Source organism: Gigantopelta aegis, chromosome 14 (genome assembly GCF_016097555.1).
Source record: "Gigantopelta aegis isolate Gae_Host chromosome 14, Gae_host_genome, whole genome shotgun sequence".
Taxonomy (NCBI): Eukaryota; Metazoa; Mollusca; class Gastropoda; order Neomphalida; family Peltospiridae; genus Gigantopelta; species Gigantopelta aegis.
Window position 1 is genome coordinate 7,196,799 of NC_054712.1, and position 26,662 is coordinate 7,223,460.

Here is a 26,662-nt window from a genome sequence, read left to right on the forward strand (position 1 = left end):
AAGGGTTTGCAACGTTTTGTATTGAGATACTTGCGTGTCTGAACTTTATTGTTAATGAAAATGTTCACGAACTGTGAAGAAAAACCTCACACATGAGGCGAACCGTGCACGAGAAAACATACCGAACCAAAATGATAACTGTCACGTGGTATACCAACGTCTGTGACATTCAAATAGAAATATCCCCTCTAAAAATAGATTAGACCTTGTCTGATCAACGTTTTTTTCTCAGAGGCACGTGGCTTTTTAAGAAATACGAAAAATGCATTTTGTGGTATTACAAAAACCAGGATTACCAGGATTACTAAAAAACACTTCATGTGAATGGAAAGGTATTTTCTAAATAATAAACGGTAAGTAAAGTGCAATTTTAGTTGTGAAAAAATGGGTTTAATAGCAAAAAACAACGGTGTAATGGTTAACAACTAGGGCGTGTCCCTTTAATATCACAAAATGCACTTCTCATATTTTTTAAAACGCACGTGCGTCTGAACAGTTATGGGTTGCATAGTACCAAAGAAGAGAGTTCCGTGTCAAAGTTCGACGTGCACCATCAAATATTTACGGAGTAAAAGCAGCTGTGGGTGTGATTGGTAGTAATATGTGACATTGATTATTTGTGCAAATACTATTATCCATTGACAATAAATAAATACACTTTTATTTGTTGTACAGTTGTTATGCAGTATATACCAGAGGTTGAAACTAATGCGGGGTACCCCCAAAAATGGAACTGCAATTTTCAGCAAAAATTATGGTTGCTATTAAAAACATTAATTAAATCTCTTAAATGATACGTGACCCCCCATTTTCTTGCAGGTAGATTAGATGTGAGGTGCCACACTTTCTATTGCTGTACTTCTTGGGTGTGTTGAAACGTTGCTTATATTAGAACCTATAGCATATATTCACTATATTATCATTATTTTATATTGTGTGTCATTTACTGTTATTTGACAGTCATAATTGCTTAATTAGGTTACACTCAGGCATGGGAGTTCATAATGACCTTGACCTTGCCAGTTATTTATTGTGCACTGCTGAGAATAGAGTTTGAAAAAAAGTCTGTGCTGACGAATTGGAGATTTTGGCCCATATTTTTTACTTAAAATATTTTAAAGCTTATTTATCCAAGGTGATGGACATGTCATATAACACTAATCTTATTTAGGATAATAAGTCTAGGCAAGATGAAATAAGCTATTAGTAATAATTCATTTTTAGTTAAAAAATAATGTTAGCTGATATTAGGTTAATCTCTTAGATCTCCATTAACAATGTGTATTTGAATGCAATTGGCTCTGGAATGACTATATTTAAATAACCTGATTTCTGCTGTAATTTTAACATACTTTTTAGGTTGGTGAATTATGTTTTAGGTAAACACGTGAGTTTTTACAATTGTTTTTGTGAGTTTGGCAAAAACATTAAAATCTACAGAAGTGGGTTCTGTGTAGCCATTTTGCATTCTCTTCTTTATATGTACACAAATATAAGCTTGGTAATGATAGCTTTAGGTCAATTCATTAAATATTGTCCATATATTCAGTGAGTTTTCTATAGTAAAGGGTATTTGAAGTACATACCAAGTACAAGAGCAATTTTGACACATTTGCTAATCTACCTAGGAGTGTGTTAGTATTATCTTCCATTATTACCACACTTGTAAAGCTATATTTGCCAATATTACTATGTAAATGATTTGTTACATTACAAATTGTAGTAATGCGTACAATATAAATATTATATTCAGTTAAAACAGAAAATAAAGAAAGAAAAATGGTATATACTATATACTAATAAATGGTTGAAACTAATGCGGGTTACCCCCAAAAATGGAACTGCAATTTTCAGCAAAAATGATGGTTGCTATTAAAAACATTAATTAAATCTCTTAAATGATATGTGACCCCCCCCCCCCCCCCCCCCCCATTGTCTTGCAAGTAGATTAGAAGTGAGGTGCCACACTTTCTATTGCTGTACTTCCTGGGTGTGTTGAAACGCTGCTTATATCAGTTTTATTAGTAAACGTTAACATTATCGGCAATAGGAATTGATTTGGTCTATTAGAACCTTATGGAGTCAAGTTTTAGTCTATTTTTAGAGGGTATTTCACTGTTTCAAAGTCACAAACTCATGTTTCACTCATTTGTATCTTTATCCGAATGTGTTACAGGTTTGTATATTAACTAAATTAGTGTGCTGTATTTGCCATTCGCCTGTAAACAATTTGACGATATGTTATCACCCATGCACCACGTTGAGGAACAGCACTTGCATGGGATATGCATATAATTATATATAATAAAGTCCAAAATAATGAAGACTGTTACTACCAGACTTATGAACATGCGTCATATTATCCACGCGCATCTCGACAATATCACCTGCTTCCAGCACAAACGTTCCGCTTTGGAAGCTGGGAATGACGCCATTAGCTGATGACGTCATTTCACACTCAGAGGAAACGCTGTCCAATAGTTTCTCGTCTTCCTTGCCCGGTCTGCGCAGCCAGATGAAGTAAGAGACATTTCTGCCAGCTGTGTCCTTCCCGTCATCCACAAACACCAGCCGTGAGTAGATGTGATACAACCCAGCAACATTCACCTGCAGGCCGGCATCATGGACGTAGGTTATGTTCCGTCCAATGGACGACAATGCCCTCTTCCATCTGAGCTTAATTCCGCCTACACGGATAACCAAGAAAAGAAGCACAGCTTAGTGCATATTTAAAGGTACAGTCTCGCCTGACCATATTGTAACATCATTTACTAAAACATTTGTATTGTTAAACAACACCATGACAGGACGTGGATTGTATTAATCATTCGCTACTAAATTGGATTGAATAACATATTAACGTGCCTATATCCAATTAAGGTGCAAGCATGTCTCTCCCGGGAACAATCTCCCCAATGACTAGGTCTCTGACAGAAGGGGGAGAGGAATTGGAAAGGACATAATTTTGGAATAGCAATTGGTGAAAAAGAAAAGAAAAAACAAAAATAATAAAGTTAACTAGTCAAAAATAAAAAGGAATATTTATATAATTTGGAGCATTTTAGCAGGAAAGTCCAAACATTAATGAGAGAAAGACCAGCGGATCAGACTAATAATATAGAAAGAAGGTAATTTTGACATAAAAATTTGAACGTAGGTCTAAACGTTTAAAGTCCGATCTATATGTCCACGTGTGTGGCCTCATTAAGGCCGTTAAGGTGTACAGCTTGTAGGGACATGGTAGGTTGCACCCCATCAAGAAAACCCTTAGAGTGACAGTCATTAGATGTGGAAGGTGTAGTGCTGTACGAAAATACAGTCATTGAAAAGCCGGATCTGTCTGAACAAGATAATATACGCTATTGGATGTTGGTTGTGGTGGTTTTAATATATTGAGGTGGCATTAAAAGCGTGTGTGCATGGAAAGGGGAATTGCTGTCAATATATTCCTGCTCAAAGCAAATTTTCTTCTTTTAAAAAAAATACATTGTTTGGTGGAGGACTCGAATCCACTAGACGCTTTTTTCGCCAGTCTACCCCTTCCTCCACTGGCAATGTCCTTCACAGACGCCTGCATTCAACAAATACATCTAATTTATTTCCTTATCAGACTGATCCAATTTCTTTGAGTTACTTACCGGACTGATCCACGTTGAGCTGCCTCAGTTCAGACTGATCCAATTCCTTTGTGTTACTTACCGGACTGATCCACGTCGAGCTGACTCAGTTCAGAGTGATCAAATTCCTTTGAGTTACTTACCGGACTGATCCACGTCGAGCTGCCTCAGTTCAGACTGATTCAATTCCTTTGAGTTACCTTCCACGTCGAGCTGCCTCAGTTCAGACTGATTCAATTCCTTTGAGTTACTTACCGGATTGATCCACGTCGAGCTACCTCAGTTCAGACTGATTCAATTCCTTTGAGTTACTGGACTCATCCACGTCGAGCTGCCTCAGTTCAGACTGATCCAAGTCCTTTGAGTTACTTACCAGACTGATCCACATGGAGCTGCCTCAGTTCAGACTGATTCAATTCCTTTGAGTTACTTACCAGACTGATCCACGTCGAGCTGCCTCAGATCAGACTGATTCTATTCCTTTGAGTTACTTACCAGACTGATCCACGTCTAGCTGCCTCAGTTCAGACTGATTCAATTCCTTTGAGTTACTTACCGGACTGATCCACGTCGAGCTGCCTCAGTTCAGACTGATTCAATTCCTCTGAGTTACTTACCGGACTGATCCACGTCGAGCTGCCTCAGTTCAGACTGATCCACGTCGAGCTGCCTCAGTTCAGCTGATCGATCATTCAACTCGATGTGTGTCTCATCTGGCCGTCCGCTATCAAAATCTGTATAATAAATATTTCTAAATATAGCATCATACAAATACATTGCGTCAAAAATTGTATGATAAATATTTCTAAATATAGCATCATATAAATACTTAGCGTAAAAAACCTGTATAATAAATATTTCTAAATATAGCATCATATAAACACTGCGTGAAAACCTATATGATAAATATTTCTAAATATAGTATCAGTTAAACACATTGCGTCAAAACCTGTATGATAAATATTTCTAAATATAGCATCATATAAATACGTTGCGTAAAAAACCTGTATAATAAATATTTCTAAATATAGCATCATATAAACACTGCGTGAAAACCTATATGATAAATATTTCTAAATATAGTATCAGTTAAACACATTGTGTCAAAACCTGTATGATAAATATTTCTAAATATAGCATCATATAAGCACTGCATCAAAACCTGTATGATAAATATTTCTAAATATAGCAATATACAAACACATTGCATCAAAACCTGTATAATAAATATAGCATCAGACAAGTACAGAGTTAAAAATTGTTAGATCAACATTTTAAATATAATATCGTACAAACAAATTGAATCAAAACCTGTTTGATACATATTTCTAAATATAGTATGATACAAACATGGGGAGGGGAGGTGGGAGGAACTGTAATTATTGTTTCATGCCATGTGTGTATGTATAATTTTTCTTTCACGGTTTAGCGTACATACACGGATTTTAAAAGCTGCCGTTCACCAAAATTAATATTTTTGGAATTTGAAGAATATATTTCATTATTAATTCTCCAAAAAAGCTATATTTTTTTGGCATGTGTAGCTGCAAATACACTTTCATAACTAATTTGAAGCACTTCGGAAGATGGCCACAGACCACAATTATTTGCGCTATATGGTGCTACATGTATATAGCGTTAGTGGCTATAGCACTTTTATTAATGTCAGTAGGCCCATGGATTGTTTTTTATGCACCTTTGCCTGCCTGGTGTCAACATACCGTGAAAAGGACAACACCTGTTGTCCAGCTCTTTCCCCCAGGATATTGTTTTAAACAAACACACCCACTAAACCTTGTCGGAGTACACCCATTTTACACAAAAAGCACTACTTTTGCATGGGCCGGAATTAGCACCACAAACAAGTCTTCAATGTCAACAAGTTACACATGTTTGCAAACTACGTGGTCTCCCTTGTCAACTTCAGTCTAATAGTTGCCACTTCAAAGCTGTCTGTCCTGAAATAATCACAGTCAAACAGCAGACTACTTGCGAGGATATATTTCTAGATTTTGATGGGGAAATAACTGTGATAAAAGGCCAGATTTCGTACCAGACACCATGTCAGTCATTTAGAGCGCTTTTCCATTGTTCTACCTCACTGGAAGAATGTGTGAATCTGTGGAGGCGTATGGATTAGATTCGCCAAAATGTATGTAATTTTTGTTGTCCAGTCTATGAACATATCGTTTCTATAAGATGTTATTTTGTGTGCGGGGTATACTAAAACATATACTTTTTAAAAAGGGATATATGTAGTCCAGAAACGTGAAAATAGTAGTATATTTAGGTTAAGTTTCTGGACTAAGAAGAATGTATTTAGATGTATTTATATACAGAGATGTGATATTTACCTCTTGCTCTCAGTTGACGATACTGTTTATCTGCAAACTGAAACGAAAAAACCAGGAGCCAATTTCACTAAACATAGTAAGCTACGTTTTGCACGTAAACGTTAATCTACGACTGAAGAGCATTTCATAAAAGAAGTGTAAACGTAAGTTACGAGTAAAGTTGGACGTAAATCTAAGAGTGCCCTCAACTACAACTAGTCGCACACGTGAATTGTTACATCCACTTCGATAACACATAAAATGGTCACACTTTTGGTTTTTGTAAAGTGTTTAACAAATTAACTCCCTTTATTAATCCAGTGATAGTCAGTTTTGTTACCTGTGTCATTTGATCCACTTAGGGCGGGATTTAGCTCAGTCGGTTGAGTGCTCGTTTGAGGTGCCAGTGTCACAGGATCGAACCACCTCGGTGGATCCATTCAACTGATTTGTTTTTCTTCTGGTTCCAACCAGTGCATCACAGCTGGTCAAAGACCGTGGTATGTGCTTTCCTGTCTGTGGGAAAGCGGATATAAAAGATCTCTTGCTGCATTAGGAAACAAATGTAGCGGGTTTCCTCTAACAACTACTTGTCAGAATTACCAAATGTTTGACATCGAATAGCCGATGAATAATAAATCAACATGTTTTAGTGGTGTCGTTAAACAAAAACTTTTTTTTTTTTTAATCCACTCAATTTAAAAAAAAAAAATTCAAATAGGCTGATAGCGTTCTATTAAGACGAGTCTGCATATTTTTTAATATAATTATGCAAATGTATGCAGCAAAAAAAACAGACGATATTTTCCCCCAGTACCTATTTCCTGTACCAGCTCCCATTAAACGCAGGGCCGTACCGTGGTCTGGACATGGGGTGTGGTAAACTGTCCTAAAAACGCGTCTCTTCTTGTTTTCATTACGAATATTTCGAACCTCGGCTCATTTGCCTTGCACAAATTCAACTTGCTCCTATTACAATTATGTGACACCCCTCTCCCCTTTACAAATGTCTAGATCCGCCTCTGCTATCAAATGTATTATTTTAAAACTTATATTTGACGCACTGTACCATGTTTTACTTTCATCTTTTTAAAATTCAACATCATATTTTCTCTACAATTTAGAAATAAAAGATATATCCATGCACAAATGACTGCCTGGTCAACTGACTATTATTTTGACTGGGGTGAAAGTTGTCTAGACAAAAAAATAACAACAACAAAAAAGCACCCAACCAAAACCAAAAAAAGAATTTTGGTGTAAGTTTTACACGTAAACGTAAATTTACGATGTTTAGTAAAATAGGCTCCAGGAGAACATTTTTTATTTCATAATTCATAAAAAAAAACCCAATGGGCCTGCTGTAATCTTGTATTGTACACTGTAGGCCTACTGTACTACTACTACTACTACTACTACTGCTACTACTACGTCTACTACTACTACTACTACTACTACTACTGCTACTACGTCTACGTCTACGTCTACTACTACTACTACTACATCTACTACTATCACCACCACCACCACCACAACTACCACTACCGAACTACCACCACAACTAACACTACTGCAACTACCACGACCACCACTACTACTACTACTACTACTATGTTGTTGTTTTTATTGTTGCTGCTGGAAATAGAAGCCAAACGGTCCATTGCTCTTTTAATGTCTTGCGCAAGTGCGGATAACTACACTTCCGACTTATACCTATATAGCTGTTACACGTGCGAACTCGCATCATCTCCAACCAAACGTGTTTTAGCTGCAGCAGCTATATACTTGCTGAAATGCTGTACAGATTACGAAAAGCTGTAACTATTAGAATCTACGTCAGTATCACTGTGTGTTCAACGGCTTCTTGTATTTTGTTGACAAGCAAATGTATGCGCATGAATACAAAAAACGCACTTAACGTGTGTTGAAGCCCAAAATGTCCCCAATTTCCCAAGATGTCCCAATTGTGACATTTTGGACCAAGCACAGGCCCAACATGTCCCAAATGGGACATCTTGGTCAGTGCTCGGACCAAGATGTCTTGGGATATCTTGGGCCAAGAGATGCCATATGCTTCGTTACATTTGCTTATATCGTTCAAATTGTTGTTTTGTTTAACGACACCTCTAGAGCACATTGGTAATTCTGACAAGAAGTCTTAAGTGGAAACCTGTCATATTTTTCCATTAGCAGCAAAGAGTCTTTTATATGCACTTTCTCACAGAAAGTACGGCACATACAAAATTCTTTGATATACCAGTAATGGGGCCCTAACAGATTTCTGGACATCATAACCCTGATGGAACAACTTCGGTACCAGAATGATATGGCATTGTATCATATTTGCATGTTATAAGGTATCTTAAAAGATGTTAAATTTAGGCACCAAATGCTGGAGCTGAAGGTATATTGCTCGACATAAAGAGATAATTGACTATTGGAAAGTTGAAGTCATCCCTTGTTTCGTTCAGCTTAGTTTGGAAACCTGTGTCTCTTTGAATCTCTATGCATAGATCGAGGTGTGAAACTGATCTAATACCTTTAGATGTTTCTTTTATTTCAAACCATCGTGAGTAAATCAATGGAAGGTAATCTGTAATTCTGCTATTATTGAATGATATAAGATCGTCAATATAGCGAAGAGCAAAGTTGTACGTTATATGTCTTCCTGAGTATACTGTAGTCTGGATTCACTTTCGGTCTTTACGAATCGTCCAGATCAATGGAAGATTAGAATGGACATGTATCTGCGTTCACCGTTCTTTGTTACAAATGTTCCGCTGATTAACGACTGGATTTTTTTTTCAGTTGTTATGGGAAATTATTGTGCATAATGTTAAAAATTCAAATGATTTAATATTAGTGAACTTGATATGGATTGAGAGTGAATGATTTGAAGTAAATCTTTGGAACTCTTGAGAATCCACATGCGATTAATACTATTTGTCTTGAAGACTGTTTGGCCATACCTAAAAAGTTTGGGCTTCAACACGTGTGGCATATCGCAACCTGATAATTTACAACCGGATTCTGCCGTTTGAGGTTGCATGGTACCAAAGAAGAGAGTTTTGTGTCAAAGTTCGAGGTGCACCTCAAATATTTACGGAGTAAAAACAGCTGTGGGTGTGATTGGTAGTAATATGTGACACTGATTATTTGTACAAATACTGTTATCCATTGACAATAAATAAATACACTTTTATTTGTTATACAGTTGTTATGCAGTATATACCAGAGGTTGAAACTAATGCGGGGTACCCCCAAAATGGTTCTGCAATTTTCAGCAAAAATGACGGTTGCTATTAAAACATTAATTAAATCTCTTAAATGGTATGTGACCCCCCCCCCCCCCCCCCCCCCCTCCATTTTCTTGCAGGTAAATTAGATGTGAGGTGGCACACTTTTTATTCCTGTACTTCCTGTGTGTGCTGATACGCTGCTTATATCAGTTTTATTAGTAAACGTTAACATTATCCGCAATAGGAATTGATTTGGTCTATTAGAACCTATAGAGCTAGACGGACATTTGGACGGTTATAATCGATCTGTCGTCAGAGATAACTAATACAACAGTTAATAACCCATTTTTGAAGGGGGGGGGGGGGAGGGGGGGGAGGCAGGCTGATTTTTGCCCGAATTAAACAATAGTGCCCGAATCTAGATTACAACGTTTATTCATATTAGTACTACTGCCAAAACAGCTATATAGGGTTGCAAACGTATCACAATGTATTTTTACATTGGGTTACAACTAATAGGCCTATTTTGGGTAGAATAATGAAAATACATGGTGAAAAGTGTTCAGGCCAGCTCAGTTTGCTTGAATTTCTTTATTGTTTTTGCCCGAATTTGAAGATTTCCCCCGGAACTGGGGGGGGGGGGGGGGGGGGGGGGCAGTTGAACACACACACACACCCCGTCTCGCTTATGTATATTTGACGCTAAATACCATTACAGCAATAATTTTCGAGTTCGCCGATAACAATTATTTCACATATTGACCAATAACACACACACACACACACCTTTTGACCAATAATATATATCCCCCACCCCCATTTCAATAATGTTCCGGTTAAATACGTATAGTCTGTCCCATCATTCTATATAAATGTTTTTGTTTTTTCTTGTTTTTTTGTTTTTGTTTTTTCTTGTTGTAAATACTATCAGTTTGGTTTGTTGTAAGAAAAAAAGTAAAAGTGTTTTGGGAATAACAACAAATTACTATTTTTATATGCAAATTATAAATCAATCGGCGAAGAAATAAATAACTTGTAGTAAATTCCTTGCAGTAAAAGGCGTTCCCCGTGTGACGGACTATAGGTGTGTACAACTATGGTATATAGTTTAACATGTCGCTTGGTTCAGGGAATCGATCGAGATCGTCTGCGTTGATCCGACTGGGTAATTCATCGGACGAACGAATTCTCGGAGAACTGGGTTTTGCCTACTCTAAAAATAGCAGTGCTATTACAAAATACCCGTAACTTCCTGTTAGACGTTACCACAGTCTTCTATTAGATGTAGTGCTTACTGGTGGTTATTTCAAGCGGCACATTCGATTCTATTTCAGTATAAAGTTGGGGATTTTCGTTATGATCACAGATGCAGTTATCTTCCCATATGGAAATATATCCGCAAAAGTAGTTTCCTGTGTTATTATTTTATGGGAGACGGCTTTTTTTTCTTTCTTTTTTTCATATAGGCACGTTAATAAAGTTAAAGAAAGAAAGAAAGTAGGTTTTATTTAAAACAAATGAGCTGGACAAAAGGAATTGTCCTGTTTCGGATATTTTGCCCCAGGCAGGCAAAGGTATAAAACCCATCCACAGGCCGACTGATATTAATAAATGTACTATCGCCACTAACACATATAGAATCCTATATAACGTTAATAATTGAGGTTTGTGGACTTATAATATTTCTGACGATAATAGGCGAAGACGTCCGAATTTGCATAACATTTATTCATATTAGCATTACCTCCAAACAGTTGAATGTTTGGTAGTAAGGCTAATATGAATAAATTGGTTTCCAAACGAATCTCAACGCATATTTATATGGATTACAACTAATTTTGAAGGTAGAATGATGAAAATACATAGCAAAAATGTCTCAGGTTAGCACATTTTCCCGAATATCTCTATAATGTTTGCCCGGATTTGAGGTTTTGCCCCTGCCCCGTCTCGTACGCTTAAAAGGGGGAACATGAGGTATGCGTAAGCTATGCATATTACCTAGACATTCGTAAGGTTACTTTTACTTATGTTACGGACTGCTATTACTTTCTTGTAAAAGACGTAAGCAAATATTAAAAGTAGAATTAATGAAATATTGATGACAATACGTTTTTACAGAACATACATGTATCGACATACAATCAAAGTTTGTTCTGTAGGAACATCAGTCTATACTATTTGAAAATATCCTTAAAAAAATAATCTATAAACTACCCGAGTATAAAAAAGTAACAGAATTTGTTCTATAGATTTCGCTTCAGCTTACTTGACTGTAACAGGGCTTCTAGAATTTTTATAAAATCCACTAGCCATTGGATCAGTGATTTAAAATATGTACTAGCCACAATTAAAATTCACTAGTCCTACTTTTCTTTAAGTTAATACAAATTTACTAAGTAATAGTAATAATCAGATATGTCACCTAAATAGTGACTCATATTTACAAAATAAGACTTAACTACAACATTGGACCCCAAAATATCACTAGCCGTCGGGCATGGCAATAGTAGTTCTTTACTAGCTCAACATTGAATATCACTAGCAGTGGGAGTGGGGCTACCATAAACTAGAAGCCCTTCTGTAATAAACATGTTCATTGGTCGGTTGCTGACAAATACAGCCAATAGACTTCGTAATGACTCGTAACATAAAAACATACTTAATACTTTAAAAATAATAGTGAATTTGAAAAACAAATCTGAATGTTTGGCATCAACTATTCCGGAATTTCGAATAGTGAATGAAAATTGCGTGAAATTCGAATAGTGAATGAAAATTGCGTGAAATTGTTTAGCTCATGAATATACTAGTACGTTACCTTGGTTACGATGTTAGTCAGTGTAGACTTCTTGCCAACACAGCAGTCGTCGTCGCGTTTCTCAAAGTGGTTAATGTTGTCGTGGACGTCGTCCTCAGTGAGATACACAGCATCGCACGGGACGCAGAAGTCGCCGTCGTCGTGAACTTCCGTGAACACGTGACGCGTTCGGATGTCTGTCGGTGGAATGATTTTGAAGTAGAAAACGACTATGGCCGAAATCCACAACAGATTCAGCACACCAAAAATAATGATCAGGTTTCTCCACAGGAGGCCGTCTTCTTTGTCTTTATTTTCAACATTCTGGTTTATCACGACGTTTTCTTCTTTTTCTTCTTTTATTAAAGGGACGTCTGACTCGTTTGATGACGTCGAACTCGACTGTGATGTCGTCTGACCATTATCAATGTCCTTATAGTCTGGATATGATCTGGAAACCGTATTGCGAGACTTGACTTGACCATTATTAAGTAAAGTACCATGGACACTGTCACAAAATTTAACCTCGCAATTTATGACTGACAAACCCATCTCTTTCGTTTCGGTCGTTTTGCTAGCAGTTAAAACACAAAATATCTTTTGTTATTTTTCAAAATTCGGTTTGAATGTACAGTAACTGTTGAGGCTATGTTGTGTCTCGTAGCAACTCGCTGATCACAATGAATGGTGAACACTAGCACAATGAATAATTCACCTTTGTATTGATCGTAATGGATGGTGAACACTAGCACAATCAATAATTATTCACCTTTGTATTGATTGTAATGAAGTGGGAACACTAGCACAATGAATCATTCACCTTTGTATTGAACGCGAGTCCTTGAGATATTCAGTATACTGATGTGTCAGTAAAACAAATAAATAAAATCCACCAGTGTTAAATAATTGATTACAGTCGCCGTCGTTGAATGATATAATTCAAGTCTCCGATTCGGGTTGCGCGCGCATCCCGACAAATCGCATGGTGGCAGGAGCAGGTTACCATGACGACTACGGGACTGGGTGAAAACAAACCGTTATTTGTATGGGAGTTAATGGGAGCACTAGAGGAATATCGTTAATTACGGGACTTCTGTCCGCGCAAATCGAAAATGCCGAAAACGTGAGCAGCCTTTGGCAATACATATCATATTATGATGATAGACAGCAAGTTAAAAGGTTTAATATTTCCCGTAGACGAGGTTAAAAAACGTCTGTGGGCCAATGCTTGCAAAGGACGGGGGAAACCACGGGTGCAACGATCCCACTTTATCCACCTCTGTAGACCTACTCATCAGTTCATATCAGTGAGGACGTAGGAGTGTAAATAAAACAAACAGACATTTGACATGTTGGTGTGAATATGAATATGGATTTGTAAGGAATCGGTGATTACTTATCGGTAGCACATTTGACTTAACGTAGGGCCGGTTCATAGGCCTATAGTCCGTCGTCACATCCTCCTACTTTGTAAATAAATTCAGTTTGATTTAAGAAGAAAAGTAAAAGTGTTTTGGAAATAACAAAACCAAACCTATTTTTGTGTGCAATTGTGTGAAATAAATGATTTGTAGTAAATTTCATAGTATTAAAAATACACGTTCCCTGTGGGAAGGGCTATACATGTATTCTTTTTTCTATTGCATTAACATGTCACACTTTTTACTTATATATTTTGTACATTTTTGTAAATAAAATGTGATTATATATTTTGTAAATTTAAAAAAATAAAATGTGGTACTGAATTAGCGCATTTTCTTTTTGTGTTTTTCTTCTTTTTTAATGCGTTTAGGTGATTATGTAAAATACTAATCAGTTTATTGATAGCTAAATACAAACGTATGCTTGGAAAGTATCCCAATAGTTTTATTTAGTCTACCTAAGCATTTGCAAAACATTGAGAATTTTCAGAACAATATAAAAGCCATAGGTCTATTATTGTCGGCATATTAATACAGAATCGGTTAAAATATTGTGCTTAAATTGCATGCTTATTGTAATGTAGTAAATATATAACTTAAAGTCGTTGGTATTAACTTAACCCAGCCATACAGGTGCAGTGTGCTGTCACAATATAGACAAACAGATACTTTATTAACAGGTAATTTATTAACGTCTCACCTAATGTACATCACATATTTACTAAATAAAACAAACATAAAAATACATAAGCCATTCCTTATGGGATTATGAAAGACAGTATAGTTAAATAATAGAAGTATGTACAATTAAAATAATAATACTGTTGTGTCTCTACGATGTATAATATTAAAAAAAAACCCAGGTTTTGGCTGTTACAAATGGTTAGGCTCTGACATTAAAATACATAACTTTTCTAAATTAGGTAAAACATAAACAAAATTTACAACATAACTGAGCATGTTGGAACAAATTAAAACGAAGATCCTCATAAAAACGGACAGTTTACAAAAAAGGCAATACTATATCTAGTTTTCTCATCCACTGTAACCCTGGGACGATGTGGGGGCATCCTTTAATTTTTGTAATGGCATTACTTCAGCTGTGAAGATGATAACGTCAGCATTGTGGGTTTCGTAATTTAGCAGTGCATGCCCGTGGGAACGGTATCTGGAGTGTGTCTGTGTAGGGGGCACAATCTCTTGGGGTTCCCTTCCTCTAGTGAGTGTGGGGGGGGGGGGGGGTGGGGGAGATGCACAAGTTATATATATTTTACCTTTTATATATATTTTTGTTCACACACACACACATACACACACACACGCACATACACACACAACTGGTTGTACGCTTCGAGTGACTTTCGATTTTTCATGGTTTCCCTACTACAGGTACTCCTCAGGAATATTTGTAAGCTATTCATATATATCACACTCAACATTAGGTCATTAATCTATAAATGCTTGGGCAGTTTATAATAGACATTCACGTAATGCGTATGCCGACAGCACAACAGAAGGAACCAAAGCAGAGGCAGAGGACATTTAAAAAAACGAAAAAAGTATATACGGTATATTATACCCACCTTTTCTGTCCGCTCCATGCTTTAAAAAAAGAAGACAAAACCCAAAACCTAAACCAGGCGCCGCATCAATTTTGCAACTTCGGTTTGACCAGAAACCGGTTATATATTTATTCATGGATTTATCCAGGTGGTTGGGTTGTTTTTTTGTTTTGTTTTTGTTGTTGTTGTTTTTTTGTTGGGTTTTTTTTTTTTTTGCCAGTGTTCCATGTCTGGTGGGATTAGGAAAACTAGCGGTAGTAAATTATATCTGAGATTTTGTTCAGGCCACTGAATGATGCAATACACCACTGTTAAATTAATTTATTAGAACAGCAGAGTTTCTGCCAGAGAGTGAAACGGGTACCTGGCGCCATACCCAAATTGTTTTGCAGATTATCTTTTTAACGTTAACTTTTTGACATAATTAATTACTCTTATCATTACAGTATGATTTTCTTAACCCTATTTCTAAAATTAACTCATTTTCTTTATTTAAAAAAAGCCGCCCCCCCCCCCCCCCCCCCCCCCCCCCATCCCCTGTTGACTGTGGTTGCATTCAATTCCATAGCGCCATACCCAAACATTTCAAATAATTTCTAGCAGAAACACTGAACAGACATAACAAATTAAATATGTATATAGCCCCCTATACTAGGACTTTTTTAACATAGAAATTGGGAATTTTCAGTGTCACTTTCTTTTGGGAAGGGGCCTATGTTCGGACCCACACAACGTCTTGATAAATACTTGTTATTATTATTTTATTCTTTCTTTCTTTCTTTTTTTTTTTTTTGGGGGGGGGGGGGGATGGGTGTGTGTGTGTGGGAGGGGTGTGTGACGGTACATGCTCTTAATTTCTTTTCGCCTGTGGCGATATTAATTGTTTTAGAAGGCCGTGTGCAGTTCCAAATGCACTTAGCCCAGGTGGGCAACTTGTTACGTGATACCTTTGCGCGACGGTCATCGAGCTTTTCTAATACACACCCAGCGCAGGTGTGGAGGCCATGTGGCTAGTAGTTACGTAATATCTCCGGTAGTGCTGTTTATGGCCAGGGGATTGCTCGCGGTATGGCGACAGCCAGTCTGACGATCAGAGAAAAATATGCTGGCATGGTGGCTGTGGAAAATCCACATGATACGTGAGGTATCGCCTTGTACCCCCAGGCGATATTCGCTGTCTCTGAGAGTTTTGAATAAATAGCTAGGATTTTAGATATATCGAGGAGAAACATTTGGAAGGCTCCAGGGGATCGCTGTCCGTCCACTGAACGATCTATATTAGTTCAGACGGGACTTTGGTAAATATATATTTTCTGCTCTGTGTATAACCTTGATGTGATTCATGTGACTTTAAATATTTTAATACTGTATTATACCAATATTATTTAGACGGTGCTGCCGGTCATCTGACGCAGTATTCTGTAGGCTCACCGTTCTGATATATATATATAAAGCTTAGCCAGTCATCCTAGAGGACCTAGGTAAACTGTAGGTTATTGTCTTTATTGTGATAGGTACCAGTATTAATTCTGTATTACAAGGTTATTGAATGAGTAGTTAGGGTTAATTAAAAATTAACCAGTTAGGAATAGTGTTGTAATTCCTTTATTAATTAAATTCCCCTGGAAGCGTTTCTCCATTATCGCACGTGTGTGTGTTAGCGTTTCTCAATTATCACACGTGTGGGTGTTGTGTCACGGTGAAGTGATTAGCATATTGTGTAAACTAGACACCTAGAGATTAACTAATTAAGTGATCAGTTCTGGGTTGTTATTATTGTTGTTATTAATTAACTACTGCGGCAGTACATTTGTCAGCGTAGGTTAATACAGATTCCAAAGTGTATTGTGTTTTTGTTGTGTTTTCTAGTGAACTAAACGTGCTATAATAATATATACTTTATATAAGATCTTATCTCTGATCTACCTAGACGAGCCACATTAGGGTATAACCGCCCGTTACAGAGAGATCTAATAGATATACAGTTAGGAGAGATATTTGGACAATCGTGTTTTATTCAGTTACGGGTATTATAGAATCCCCGTGACAGGGGTAGAAAATTGGGGCGCTCGTCCGGAATCTGAAACGGGACATGCATATTTAAAAAAGTATTGTTTGTAAATGGGGGCTTTATAAATTATTTTTACAAATAACTAGAAGTAGCAACGTTGTTCACTAGAAAATTAATTAATATTAAGTGCGTCATATCTAAACATGGATAAGAATTTGCTGGATAGGCATACGCTCAGTGTAGTGGAGATTAAGCGAGCACGTAAGGCCGAATTAGTTGAAATCGCGGGTGAGCGAGAAATTGATTTAACATCAAGTAAAACCTTAGGTGATATAAAGACAATTATTATCCAGGAAGTTTTTGGTGATAGGCCTGTTATGGACGACAGTGAGATTGTTCCAGAGATAGAGATAAATGAGTTAAGTGTGGAGAGCGATAGAGATAGAGAGAGAGAGAGAGAAAAAGAAGATAGAGAGAGAGAAAAGGAAGATAGATATAGAGAGAGAGAGAAAGAGAAGAGAGGGAGAGAGAAGATAGAGATAGGGATAGAGAAGATAGAGAGAGGGATAGAGAGAGAGAGAGAAAGAGAAGAGAGAGATAGAGAAGATAGACATAGAGATAGAGAAAGAGAAGAGAGGGAGAGAGAGAGAGAGAGAGAGAGAGAGAGAGAGAGAGAGAGAGAGAGAGAGAGAGAGAGAGAGAGAGAGAGAGAGAGAGAGAGAGAAAGAGAAGAGAGGGATAGAGAATTCCAGTTAGAAAAATTAAAAGTGGAACATGAGTTAAAGTTGAATACTGAAGAAGTTAGACGTGAGGCAGGAAATGGTTTTAACATGTCGGAGGCTTATAGATCAGTGCCTGTATTTGATGACCAGGAGGTAGATATGTTCTTCCAACTTTTTGAACGGGCCGCTAAGCAGCTAAATTGGCCGCAATCTAAGTGGACATTGTTAGCCGTGTCTAAGTTTAAGGGGAAGGCTAGTGTAGCTTATAATTCAATGAGTGATGAGCGAGGAAGTCAGTACGACCTAGTTAAGGCGGAAGTGTTGAGGACGTATGAATTACGACCTGAGGATTATCGTTTACGGTATAGCGAGTTGAGAAAAACGCAGGGTCAGTCTTATAGTGAGTTTGTGGCTAAGAAGGCAGGGATGTTTGATAAATGGGTGGTGTCTCATCAGGTAGAGTCATATACCGAGTTACGGGAGTTGTTGATCTTACAGGACATTAAAAATGGATTACCAGTTAGCTTACGTATTCATTTAGAGGATCGTGATGTCAAAAAGATAGAGGAGGCAGGCATAGTGGCAGATGACTACGTGTTAATACACAAAGCTCAGGCAGTACAGGGTAGCTCTATACAACAGGGTGATAAGAAGAAATTTCAGCCAGGTTTTGCCCGGGAAAGTAACTATTGGGGAGAGTCATCTAGTTGGTCAGCTAGTCAGACAAGGAATACACCTGGTGGGCAAAGTAAGGATAAACCTGCATTATCAGCCAATGCACGAACTTTTCGTCCACATTGCAGTTACTGTAAAAAGGATAACCATCTTGTCGGGGACTGTTTTAAAAGGAAACGCGATAATGCGCAAGTGGTCGGTTTAGTGAGGTTAGCTCCGTTAGCGAGAGAGTTAATGGTTAGTCCCATGGCAGAGAAAGTAAACCCGTATGTGTCCACTGGTATGGTTTGTGATGTGAAACAAGAATTGAGTCCTAAGGCAATATCAATCTATCGAGACACCGGCTGTAGTCAGTCGCTGATCACGCAAGAGTGTTTAGCTGGTATTGAAAATTCAGATACAGGACGTAGTTTGGCTTTAACCTCAGTTACTGGAGAAAATATGGTTGTCCGGTTACATAACGTTTTCTTGTGTTCGAAGTTTGTGACGGGACCAGTCATTATGGGTGTTGTGAAGGACCTGCCTTTTGAAAACATAGGAGTTTTGTTGGGTAATGATTTGACTAGTCAATGTTGTCAGCCGCAATGTGACCAATTGTTAATTGAAGACAGCCCTTTACCCATAGAAGAGTGTGAGGTTGATGAGACTAGATATCCTGCGTGTGTAATGACTAGGGCTATGGCCAGTAGGTTAGCACGAGACCCAGAGGATATTTGTGATTTGTCTGATACGTGTGTGAGCCATGAAATTGGAGTGGATGAGGTTATCAGTAAAATGGTAGATAAGTCAACTGAGGAATTAAATGTAGTGGAACCTGTTGATCTCCCGCAGAGGGGAAATGAACCAGTTGTGTTTGATAGGGGGGACTTATCTTGTAATAGACAAGAGTTAATCCTAGAGCAGGGGGCTGATCCAAGTCTGTTGGCATCTCGCACTACCTTGTTAACTGAGGGTGAGATGGAGGATCAGATGTCAGGGTATTATATGGACATGGGAGTGTTAATGAATAAGAGTGTGGAAAAGGTTGTGCCTGATAGTGAGGAATGTGTGACAAGATGTAGAATTGTGGTGCCCTCTAAGTACCGTCGGTCATTGTTATTGTTAGCACATGAGGACGTGTTTGCTGGCCACTTAGGGCGGAATAAAACTCATAGTAAACTTGCCTCAGAGTTTTATTGGAAGGGAATGTTTGCAGATGTCAGTAAGCATTGTATGTCATGTCATGTGTGTCAGGTTGTGGGCATACCAAATCAGCTAATTCCTCCCTATCCCCTGCAGAAGGTTCCCATAGTTGGGGAAGCTTTTTCAAAAGTGTTGATAGATGTCGTGGGGCCATTACCGAAAACGCGTCCAGGCAACCAATTCTTGTTAACAATTATGTGCTTAACTACGCGTTTTCCAGAGGCGATTCCCTTAAGGAAGGTTACTGCGTCTGTTGTAGCTAGTGTGCGCTGCTTAAGTACTTCACGTACACGGGTTTACCAGGTGAAATTCAAAGCGACCGGGGTACGAACTTTATGAGCAAGTTAATCCAGCAAGTACTGTCTATGTTAGATATACGACAGATTCGTTCTTCTGCATTCCACCCTGAGAGCCAGGGCGCCATAGAACGTTTCCACCAGAGCATGAAAAGTATGTTCTGCTGCCATTGTTTCAACAATGGTACTGACTGGGACCAGTCAATTCCTTTCATGTTGTTCGCAGCACGGGATGCTGAGCAAGAATCCTTAGGATTCACCCCATTTGAGTTGGTCTATGGGCATTCAGCCCGAGGCCCTCTCAAATTGGTAAAAGATAGTTGGTTAGACAAGGATAATGCCGAAAACCTGCTGATTTATGTAGGGAGAGTTAGAGATAGGTTGTGGCAGGCGACCGAACTGGCTAGGAAGCATCTGAGCTATGCTCAGAGCAAAATAAAATCAGTGTTTGATAGGAAGGCTAAGAGTCGGGAATTTAAACCAGGGGATAAAGTGCTGCTGTACCTTCCCATTAAACGGGGTTCATTACAGAACAGGTATTTCGGTCCCTATGTTGTGCACAAACGGGTTAATGAGACAGGGTATGTGATAAACACTCCTGATAGGGTTAGGAAAAGTAGGTATTGTCACATCAATTTGCTAAAAGGTTATTTTGACAGACTGCCGATAGTTCCAGTGTTGCCTGTCCAAATTGAGAGTCACTCAACTTCCTGTGATGACGTCAAGACTGCAGAGATCAAGTTAACCAACAGCCAGATTCTAGCAGACTTGAGTTCTTATCTACAGCATCTTGACAGCACCCAGCGAGCAAAGTTGACCACGTTGATACAAGACAATGTTTCCATTTGTCAGGACTTTCCAACGGTTACCAATACCTTAATCCAGGATGTGCGCTTGGAACCCAACGCTACGCCGATTCGACAGCATGCGTATCGGATAAATCCTGTAAAACGCGCGGCACTAAAAAAGGAGATAGATTACATGTTGGAACACGACATTCTGGAACCATCAAACAGTCAGTGGGCATCACCTGTTATTCTGATTCAAAAGGGAGATAACAGTTTCCGGGTGTGCGCTGACCTACGTCGCGTGAATCAACTCATCAAGGCAGATGCCTACCCTCTACCTCGCCTTGACGATTGCATCGACCGAGTTGGACACGCGCAATACATCACCAAATTGGACCTACTGAAGGCCTTTTATGCCATTCCGTTAACGGAGGAAGCTAAGGACATTTTGGCGATCATCACACCTGACGGCCTCTTCAAATTCCGAGTGATGCCGTTTGGTTTGAAGACTGCCCCTGCTGCCTTTCAAAGGATGATGAACCAGGTGTTATCAGACCTAGAAAACGTCAGTGTATATCTGGACGATGTGGTGTTAGCCACCGACACTTGGGATGAACATTTAACCGGGTTACAACAAATATTCAGTCGCCTACAGAAAGCTAACTTGACTGTGAACCTGGGCAAATGTGAATTCGTGAAAGCTTCAGTGACCTACTTAGGTCATACTGTCGGACATGGTTGCGTCGCCCCACTGCAGGCCAAGACACTAAGCATCAGCCAGTACCCTGCACCGACCAACCGTCGTGAAGTTCGCCGGTTCCTTGGTATGGCCGGTTATTATCGTCGTTTCTGTACTAAATTTGCGACGGTAGCGGCCCCCATCACATCGCTGCTAAAGAAGGAAATTAAGTTCCAGTGGTCAGATGAATGCGAGAAGTCATTCAACCGTCTCAAGCAGATGCTCTCCTCGTCTCCCGTGATGGCAGCGCCAGACTACCGAATGCCGTCCAAGCTAGCTGTGGATGCCAGTGACGTGGGAGATGGAGCTGTGCTGTTCCAGGAAGACGAAAATGGACTGGGCCATCCTGTAAGTTTCTTCTCCAAAAAGTTTGACAAACACCAGGTGAACTACTCCACTATAGAGAAGGAAGCGTTGGTCATGGTACAAGCTCTGAAGCATTTTCAGATCTACGTGAAATCGGCAGTGCATCAAGTGGTGGTCTTTACTGATCATAATCCGCTTACCTTCATTCACAGAATGAAAGCCACCAACCAGAGAGTTTTGAGGTGGAGTCTTCTTCTTACCATTGAACATATCAAGGGCACTTCTAATGTAATCGCTGATTCCCTGTCCCGAAGTTGAACGTTATGATAATGTGTTGACATTCTTGAATTCTGTTTTGTTTTTATATATTTTATTTGTATACCAGGGACTCAGAGACTCAGTGTGATTACTGGTAGTCACCCTATTATTACATGTGTTATAAATGCCCGTATGCGTCGGTTAACGCACCCTTTTGTTTTAATGTAGTATATTTCCCTATTCCTAGAGTAGAGGAAATATCCTTTTTGAGGTGGGGGTGTGTGACGGTACATGCTCTTAATTTCTTTTCGCCTGTGGCGATATTAATTGTTTTAGAAGGCCGTGTGCAGTTCCAAATGCACTTAGCCCAGGTGGGCAACTTGTTACGTGATACCTTTGCGCGACGGTCATCAAGCTTTTCTAATACACACCCAGCGCAGGTGTGGAGGCCATGTGGCTAGTAGTTACGTAATATCTCCGGTAGTGCTGTTTATGGCCAGGGGATTGCTCGCGGTATGGCGACAGCCAGTCTGACGATCAGAGAAAAATATGCCGGCATGGTGGCTGTGGAAAATCCACATGATACGTGAGGTACCGCCTTGTACCCCCAGGCGATATTCGCGGTCTCTGAGAGTTTTGAATAAATAGCTAGGATTTTAGATATATCGAGGAGAAACATTTGGAAGGCTCCAGGGGATCGCTGTCCGTCCACTGAACGATCTATATTAGTTCAGACGGGACTTTGGTAAATATATATTTTCTGCTCTGTGTATAACCTTGATGTGATTCATGTGACTTTAATTATTTTAATACTGTATTATACCAATATTATTTAGACGGTGCTGCCGGTCATCTGACGCAGTATTCTGTAGGCTCACCGTTCTGATATATATATATAAAGCTTAGCCAGTCATCCTAGAGGACCTAGGTAAACTGTAGGTTATTGTCTTTATTGTGATAGGTACCAGTATTAATTCTGTATTACAAGGTTATTGAATGAGTAGTTAGGGTTAATTAAAAATTAACCAGTTAGGAATAGTGTTGTAATTCCTTTATTAATTAAATTCCCCTGGAAGCGTTTCTCCATTATCGCACGTGTGTGTGTTAGCGTTTCTCAATTATCACACGTGTGGGTGTTGTGTCACGGTGAAGTGATTAGCAAACTGTGTAAACTAGACACCTAGAGATTAACTAATTAAGTGATCAGTTCTGGGTTGTTATTATTGTTGTTATTAATTAACTACTGCGGCAGTACATTTGTCAGCGTAGGTTAATACAGATTCCAAAGTGTATTGTGTTTTTGTTGTGTTTTCTAGTGAACTAAACGTGCTATAATAATATATACTTTATATAAGATCGTATCTCTGATCTACCTAGACGAGCCACATTAGGGTATAACCGCCCGTTACAGAGAGATCTAATAGATATACAGTTAGGAGAGATATTTGGACAATCGTGTTTTATTCAGTTACGGGTATTATAGAATCCCCGTGACAGGGTGCCTATAGTAACTTTCGATGTTTTGATTGGCAACAGATTAACACTTGGGACTACCGTTCAGGTGTAGTTATAGTATAACAAGAATACTGACAGAATCCAAAATAGAAGTGCTATGCTTCTCAATGGACAAAAATGCCTAACACTGATGGGCACCACAGTGTAAATGAGCCATTTGTTTTCACCCAGTTCACTGGTTGCTAGGCATGCTAGGGTGAAGGTCAGCGGATGTGACGTGCAGCACTAATCGGAGAATTGATTCTTGGAAAGAACGCCTGTAATACTGTTTATTTAAATTTAGACGGGTTTTTCCGATTTTCGCCCAGCAGTATATTAATAATAATGTGTCGATAGATGGCGCCACCGTACGGCGGACATTAAAGCGGCAGTATCCGGAATATTTTTTATTATTTAAGGATATAGAACAGAAAATCCAATTATGTTTGGTGCATATATTACGCCGCACTCGGCATTGGTTTCACTACGCTGGCTTATCCAGGTCAAAAACAAAACCAGTATTTCAAAAGTGGGACACTTTTGACGGGCTCCTACCGATCTCGGTTTTCATTGGCTTATCACAAGTGTGGAATTCCCCAACAAGAGATCACGTGAGATTTCGCAATTTTTGAACAAATATAACTATCTTGATTGAGGGGTCGTCTCATATCTCCAAAATATATTTATATCCATAGAGGTATGGTACAACGCCTTTCCAGGGATCGGTGGGTGGAGGATTTGCCTTGAAATTTTGACAGTGGCCAGCTGTTGGCATACGCGTTACATGTAAGTGGGTGTTACTAATTACGTAACGCTTTAGGGGTAGAGGAAGAGGGTACTGTGTTCGATTTACGTAACATTTTTCAAGACTGTATGTTATTTTTATTCATTACTTAGACCTAGAAAGGTGTTTTCTGGAAATGCGCTGTCAGTCTAGGATCGATCCCCATCGGCGGGTATATAAAAGACCATGGTATGTGATATCCTGTCTGTGGGATGGTACATATAAACGACCCCTTGCTAAAAAAAAATGTATCGGGTTTCCAAGGCGCGTGTGCAGGGATTTCAGCGGGTTTGGGGTTATAGAGTGTGTTGAGCGACGTTTATATGGGGCCTTGCTCCCCCAGAAAATACATTTCAATTTTTTTTAAGCTTGGGCAAGTAAGGGTTTCGACCTCCAATACCCTCCCCCTGCACAAGCACCCGATTCCTCTCTAAGATTATATGTCAAAATTACCAAATTTTAGACATCCAACAGCATATGGAAGGATAGGATATGTTTTATTTAATGACGCACTCAACACATTTTATTTACGGTTGTATGGCGTCGGATGATTATTAAATCAATATGCTCTAACTTTGATGTCGTTAAACACCCCCCCCCCCCTTAACTTTACCCTTTCCAAACGAAATAATATTTATTTGAATTTGTCGATTTTAACACGTAATATTAAGAAGTGAAAACGTTCATTGTCTACTTTATTTTGAAAATATATACATGATTAATGTGTTACTAGTATACAAACTAAACTTTGAAAGTTCTACTAACACTTTATAAAATAACAATTCTGAAATAGGAAGGTACGAATGTCGATAATACGTTGGTAAGATCAAACCGGTTTTAACTAAAGACTCTAGTACCGTATCCTCAACCGAACGTTCTTCGTACAGCGCAAGATTTCTCTTTTAATTTTTTGAGACGAATAGTTTGAAATCCGCAAACGCACGTGTTAACTGAAACTGACAACAGGCTGTCGTTTGTGCTTTGTCGAGCTATGGCGGCACAGGCGACGAATCAAGCGTATACGTTTAACGATGTCCGTTCATAGCGAACACACACAACTTTTTTAAAAGTGCATTTGAGCTTGTATTTCACATTTGTACATGATGTTATAATATGGTAACCAGAGAATGTAACTTTAATGTACTTCAAGTGAATAGACCACACCCAGGTTGAATTTGTCGATTTTAACACGTAAAATTAAGAAGTGAAAACGTTCATTGTCTACTTTAATATATTTTATTTTAAAAATATATACATGATTAATGTGTTACTAGTATACAAACTAAACTTTGAAAGTTCTACTAACACTTTATAAAATATTAATTCTGAAATAGGAAGGTACGATTGTCGATAATACGTTGTCAAGATCAAACCGGTTTTAACAAAAGACTAGTACCGTATCCTCAACCGAACGTTCTTCGTACAGCGCAAGATTTCTCTTTTAATTTTTTGAGACGAACCCTACAATTTGAAATCGGCAAACGCACGTGTTAACTGAAACTGACAACAGGCTGTCGTTTGTGCTTTGCCAAGCTATGGCGGCACAGGCGACGAATCAAGCGTATACTTTTGACGATCTCCGTTCACAGCGAACACAAACGATTTTTTTAAAAGTGCATTTGAGCTTGTATTTCATATTTGTACATGACGTTATAATATGGTAACCAGACGATGTAACTTTAAGGAAGTGAAATTCACGAAGCAATAAAATTAGAACTTCTGAAGGTATTGCATCTTGAGTGCAGTTTTAGTATTTCTGACGTTGTGGTAAATTTTATGATAGCAAAACGAGTATCTCAGATAATTCAACCTCATTTAAGAAGTGTGTGTACGTTGATATCAAAGTCGATGGAAGTGTGTTAATGGTTATTAGCATAAATAATAAAGCACGTAGAATCGAACCCAAAAATACAGGCAATAAATTAAGTTATCGTTAACAATGCAAAATGAAAGTTAAAACTAATTAATAATAATAATAATACAGGCACGGCGGAAGCAAGTAGACATTGAGGGGGTTGACCGAGATTTGGGGGGGGGGGGAGGGGCTGAGATCGAGGGCGCAAAGCAAAGCTTCTAGGGGGTTCGGGGTATGCTCCCTCGTAAAATATCCTGCATTCTACAAGTAAAATACATTTCTCCTTTAAGAATTACTACCAATAATAAGGTTGCAGATTACTTTTGAAATTATTTAGTTTATTATTCCCAGATTGCCCCACCCCCATAAAATAACTTTTTCTAAGTATACTGCATTTAAAGGTCCTATATCGGAGTAGTAGTTACAAGTTGCACATTTCGTTATTGTGATATTTATTATGTTTGTTAATGATATACAGTCTGAATTTTCTGATATCGTCGATCCAATTAGATTTCCATTCACCTGAAGTGGATTTTTGGTAATCCTGGTAATCCTGGTGTTTGTAATGCCACAAAATGCATTT

At 38.5% G+C, this 26,662-nt stretch overlaps 1 protein-coding gene across 1 annotated transcript; it reads right to left on the reverse strand.

Annotated features, from left to right (window-relative positions):
* Positions 1-2,067: 2,067 nt before the first annotated feature.
* Positions 2,068-12,901, reverse strand: LOC121388091. Its single transcript, XM_041519307.1, has 4 exons — positions 12,008-12,901; positions 5,972-6,008; positions 4,235-4,351; positions 2,068-2,687 (listed from the first exon to the last, which is right to left on the reverse strand). Exons 1-4 carry the CDS (start codon positions 12,536-12,538, stop codon positions 2,296-2,298), a joined length of 1,077 nt encoding a protein of 358 aa, XP_041375241.1. The 5' UTR covers positions 12,539-12,901; the 3' UTR covers positions 2,068-2,295.
* Positions 12,902-26,662: the final 13,761 nt, after the last annotated feature.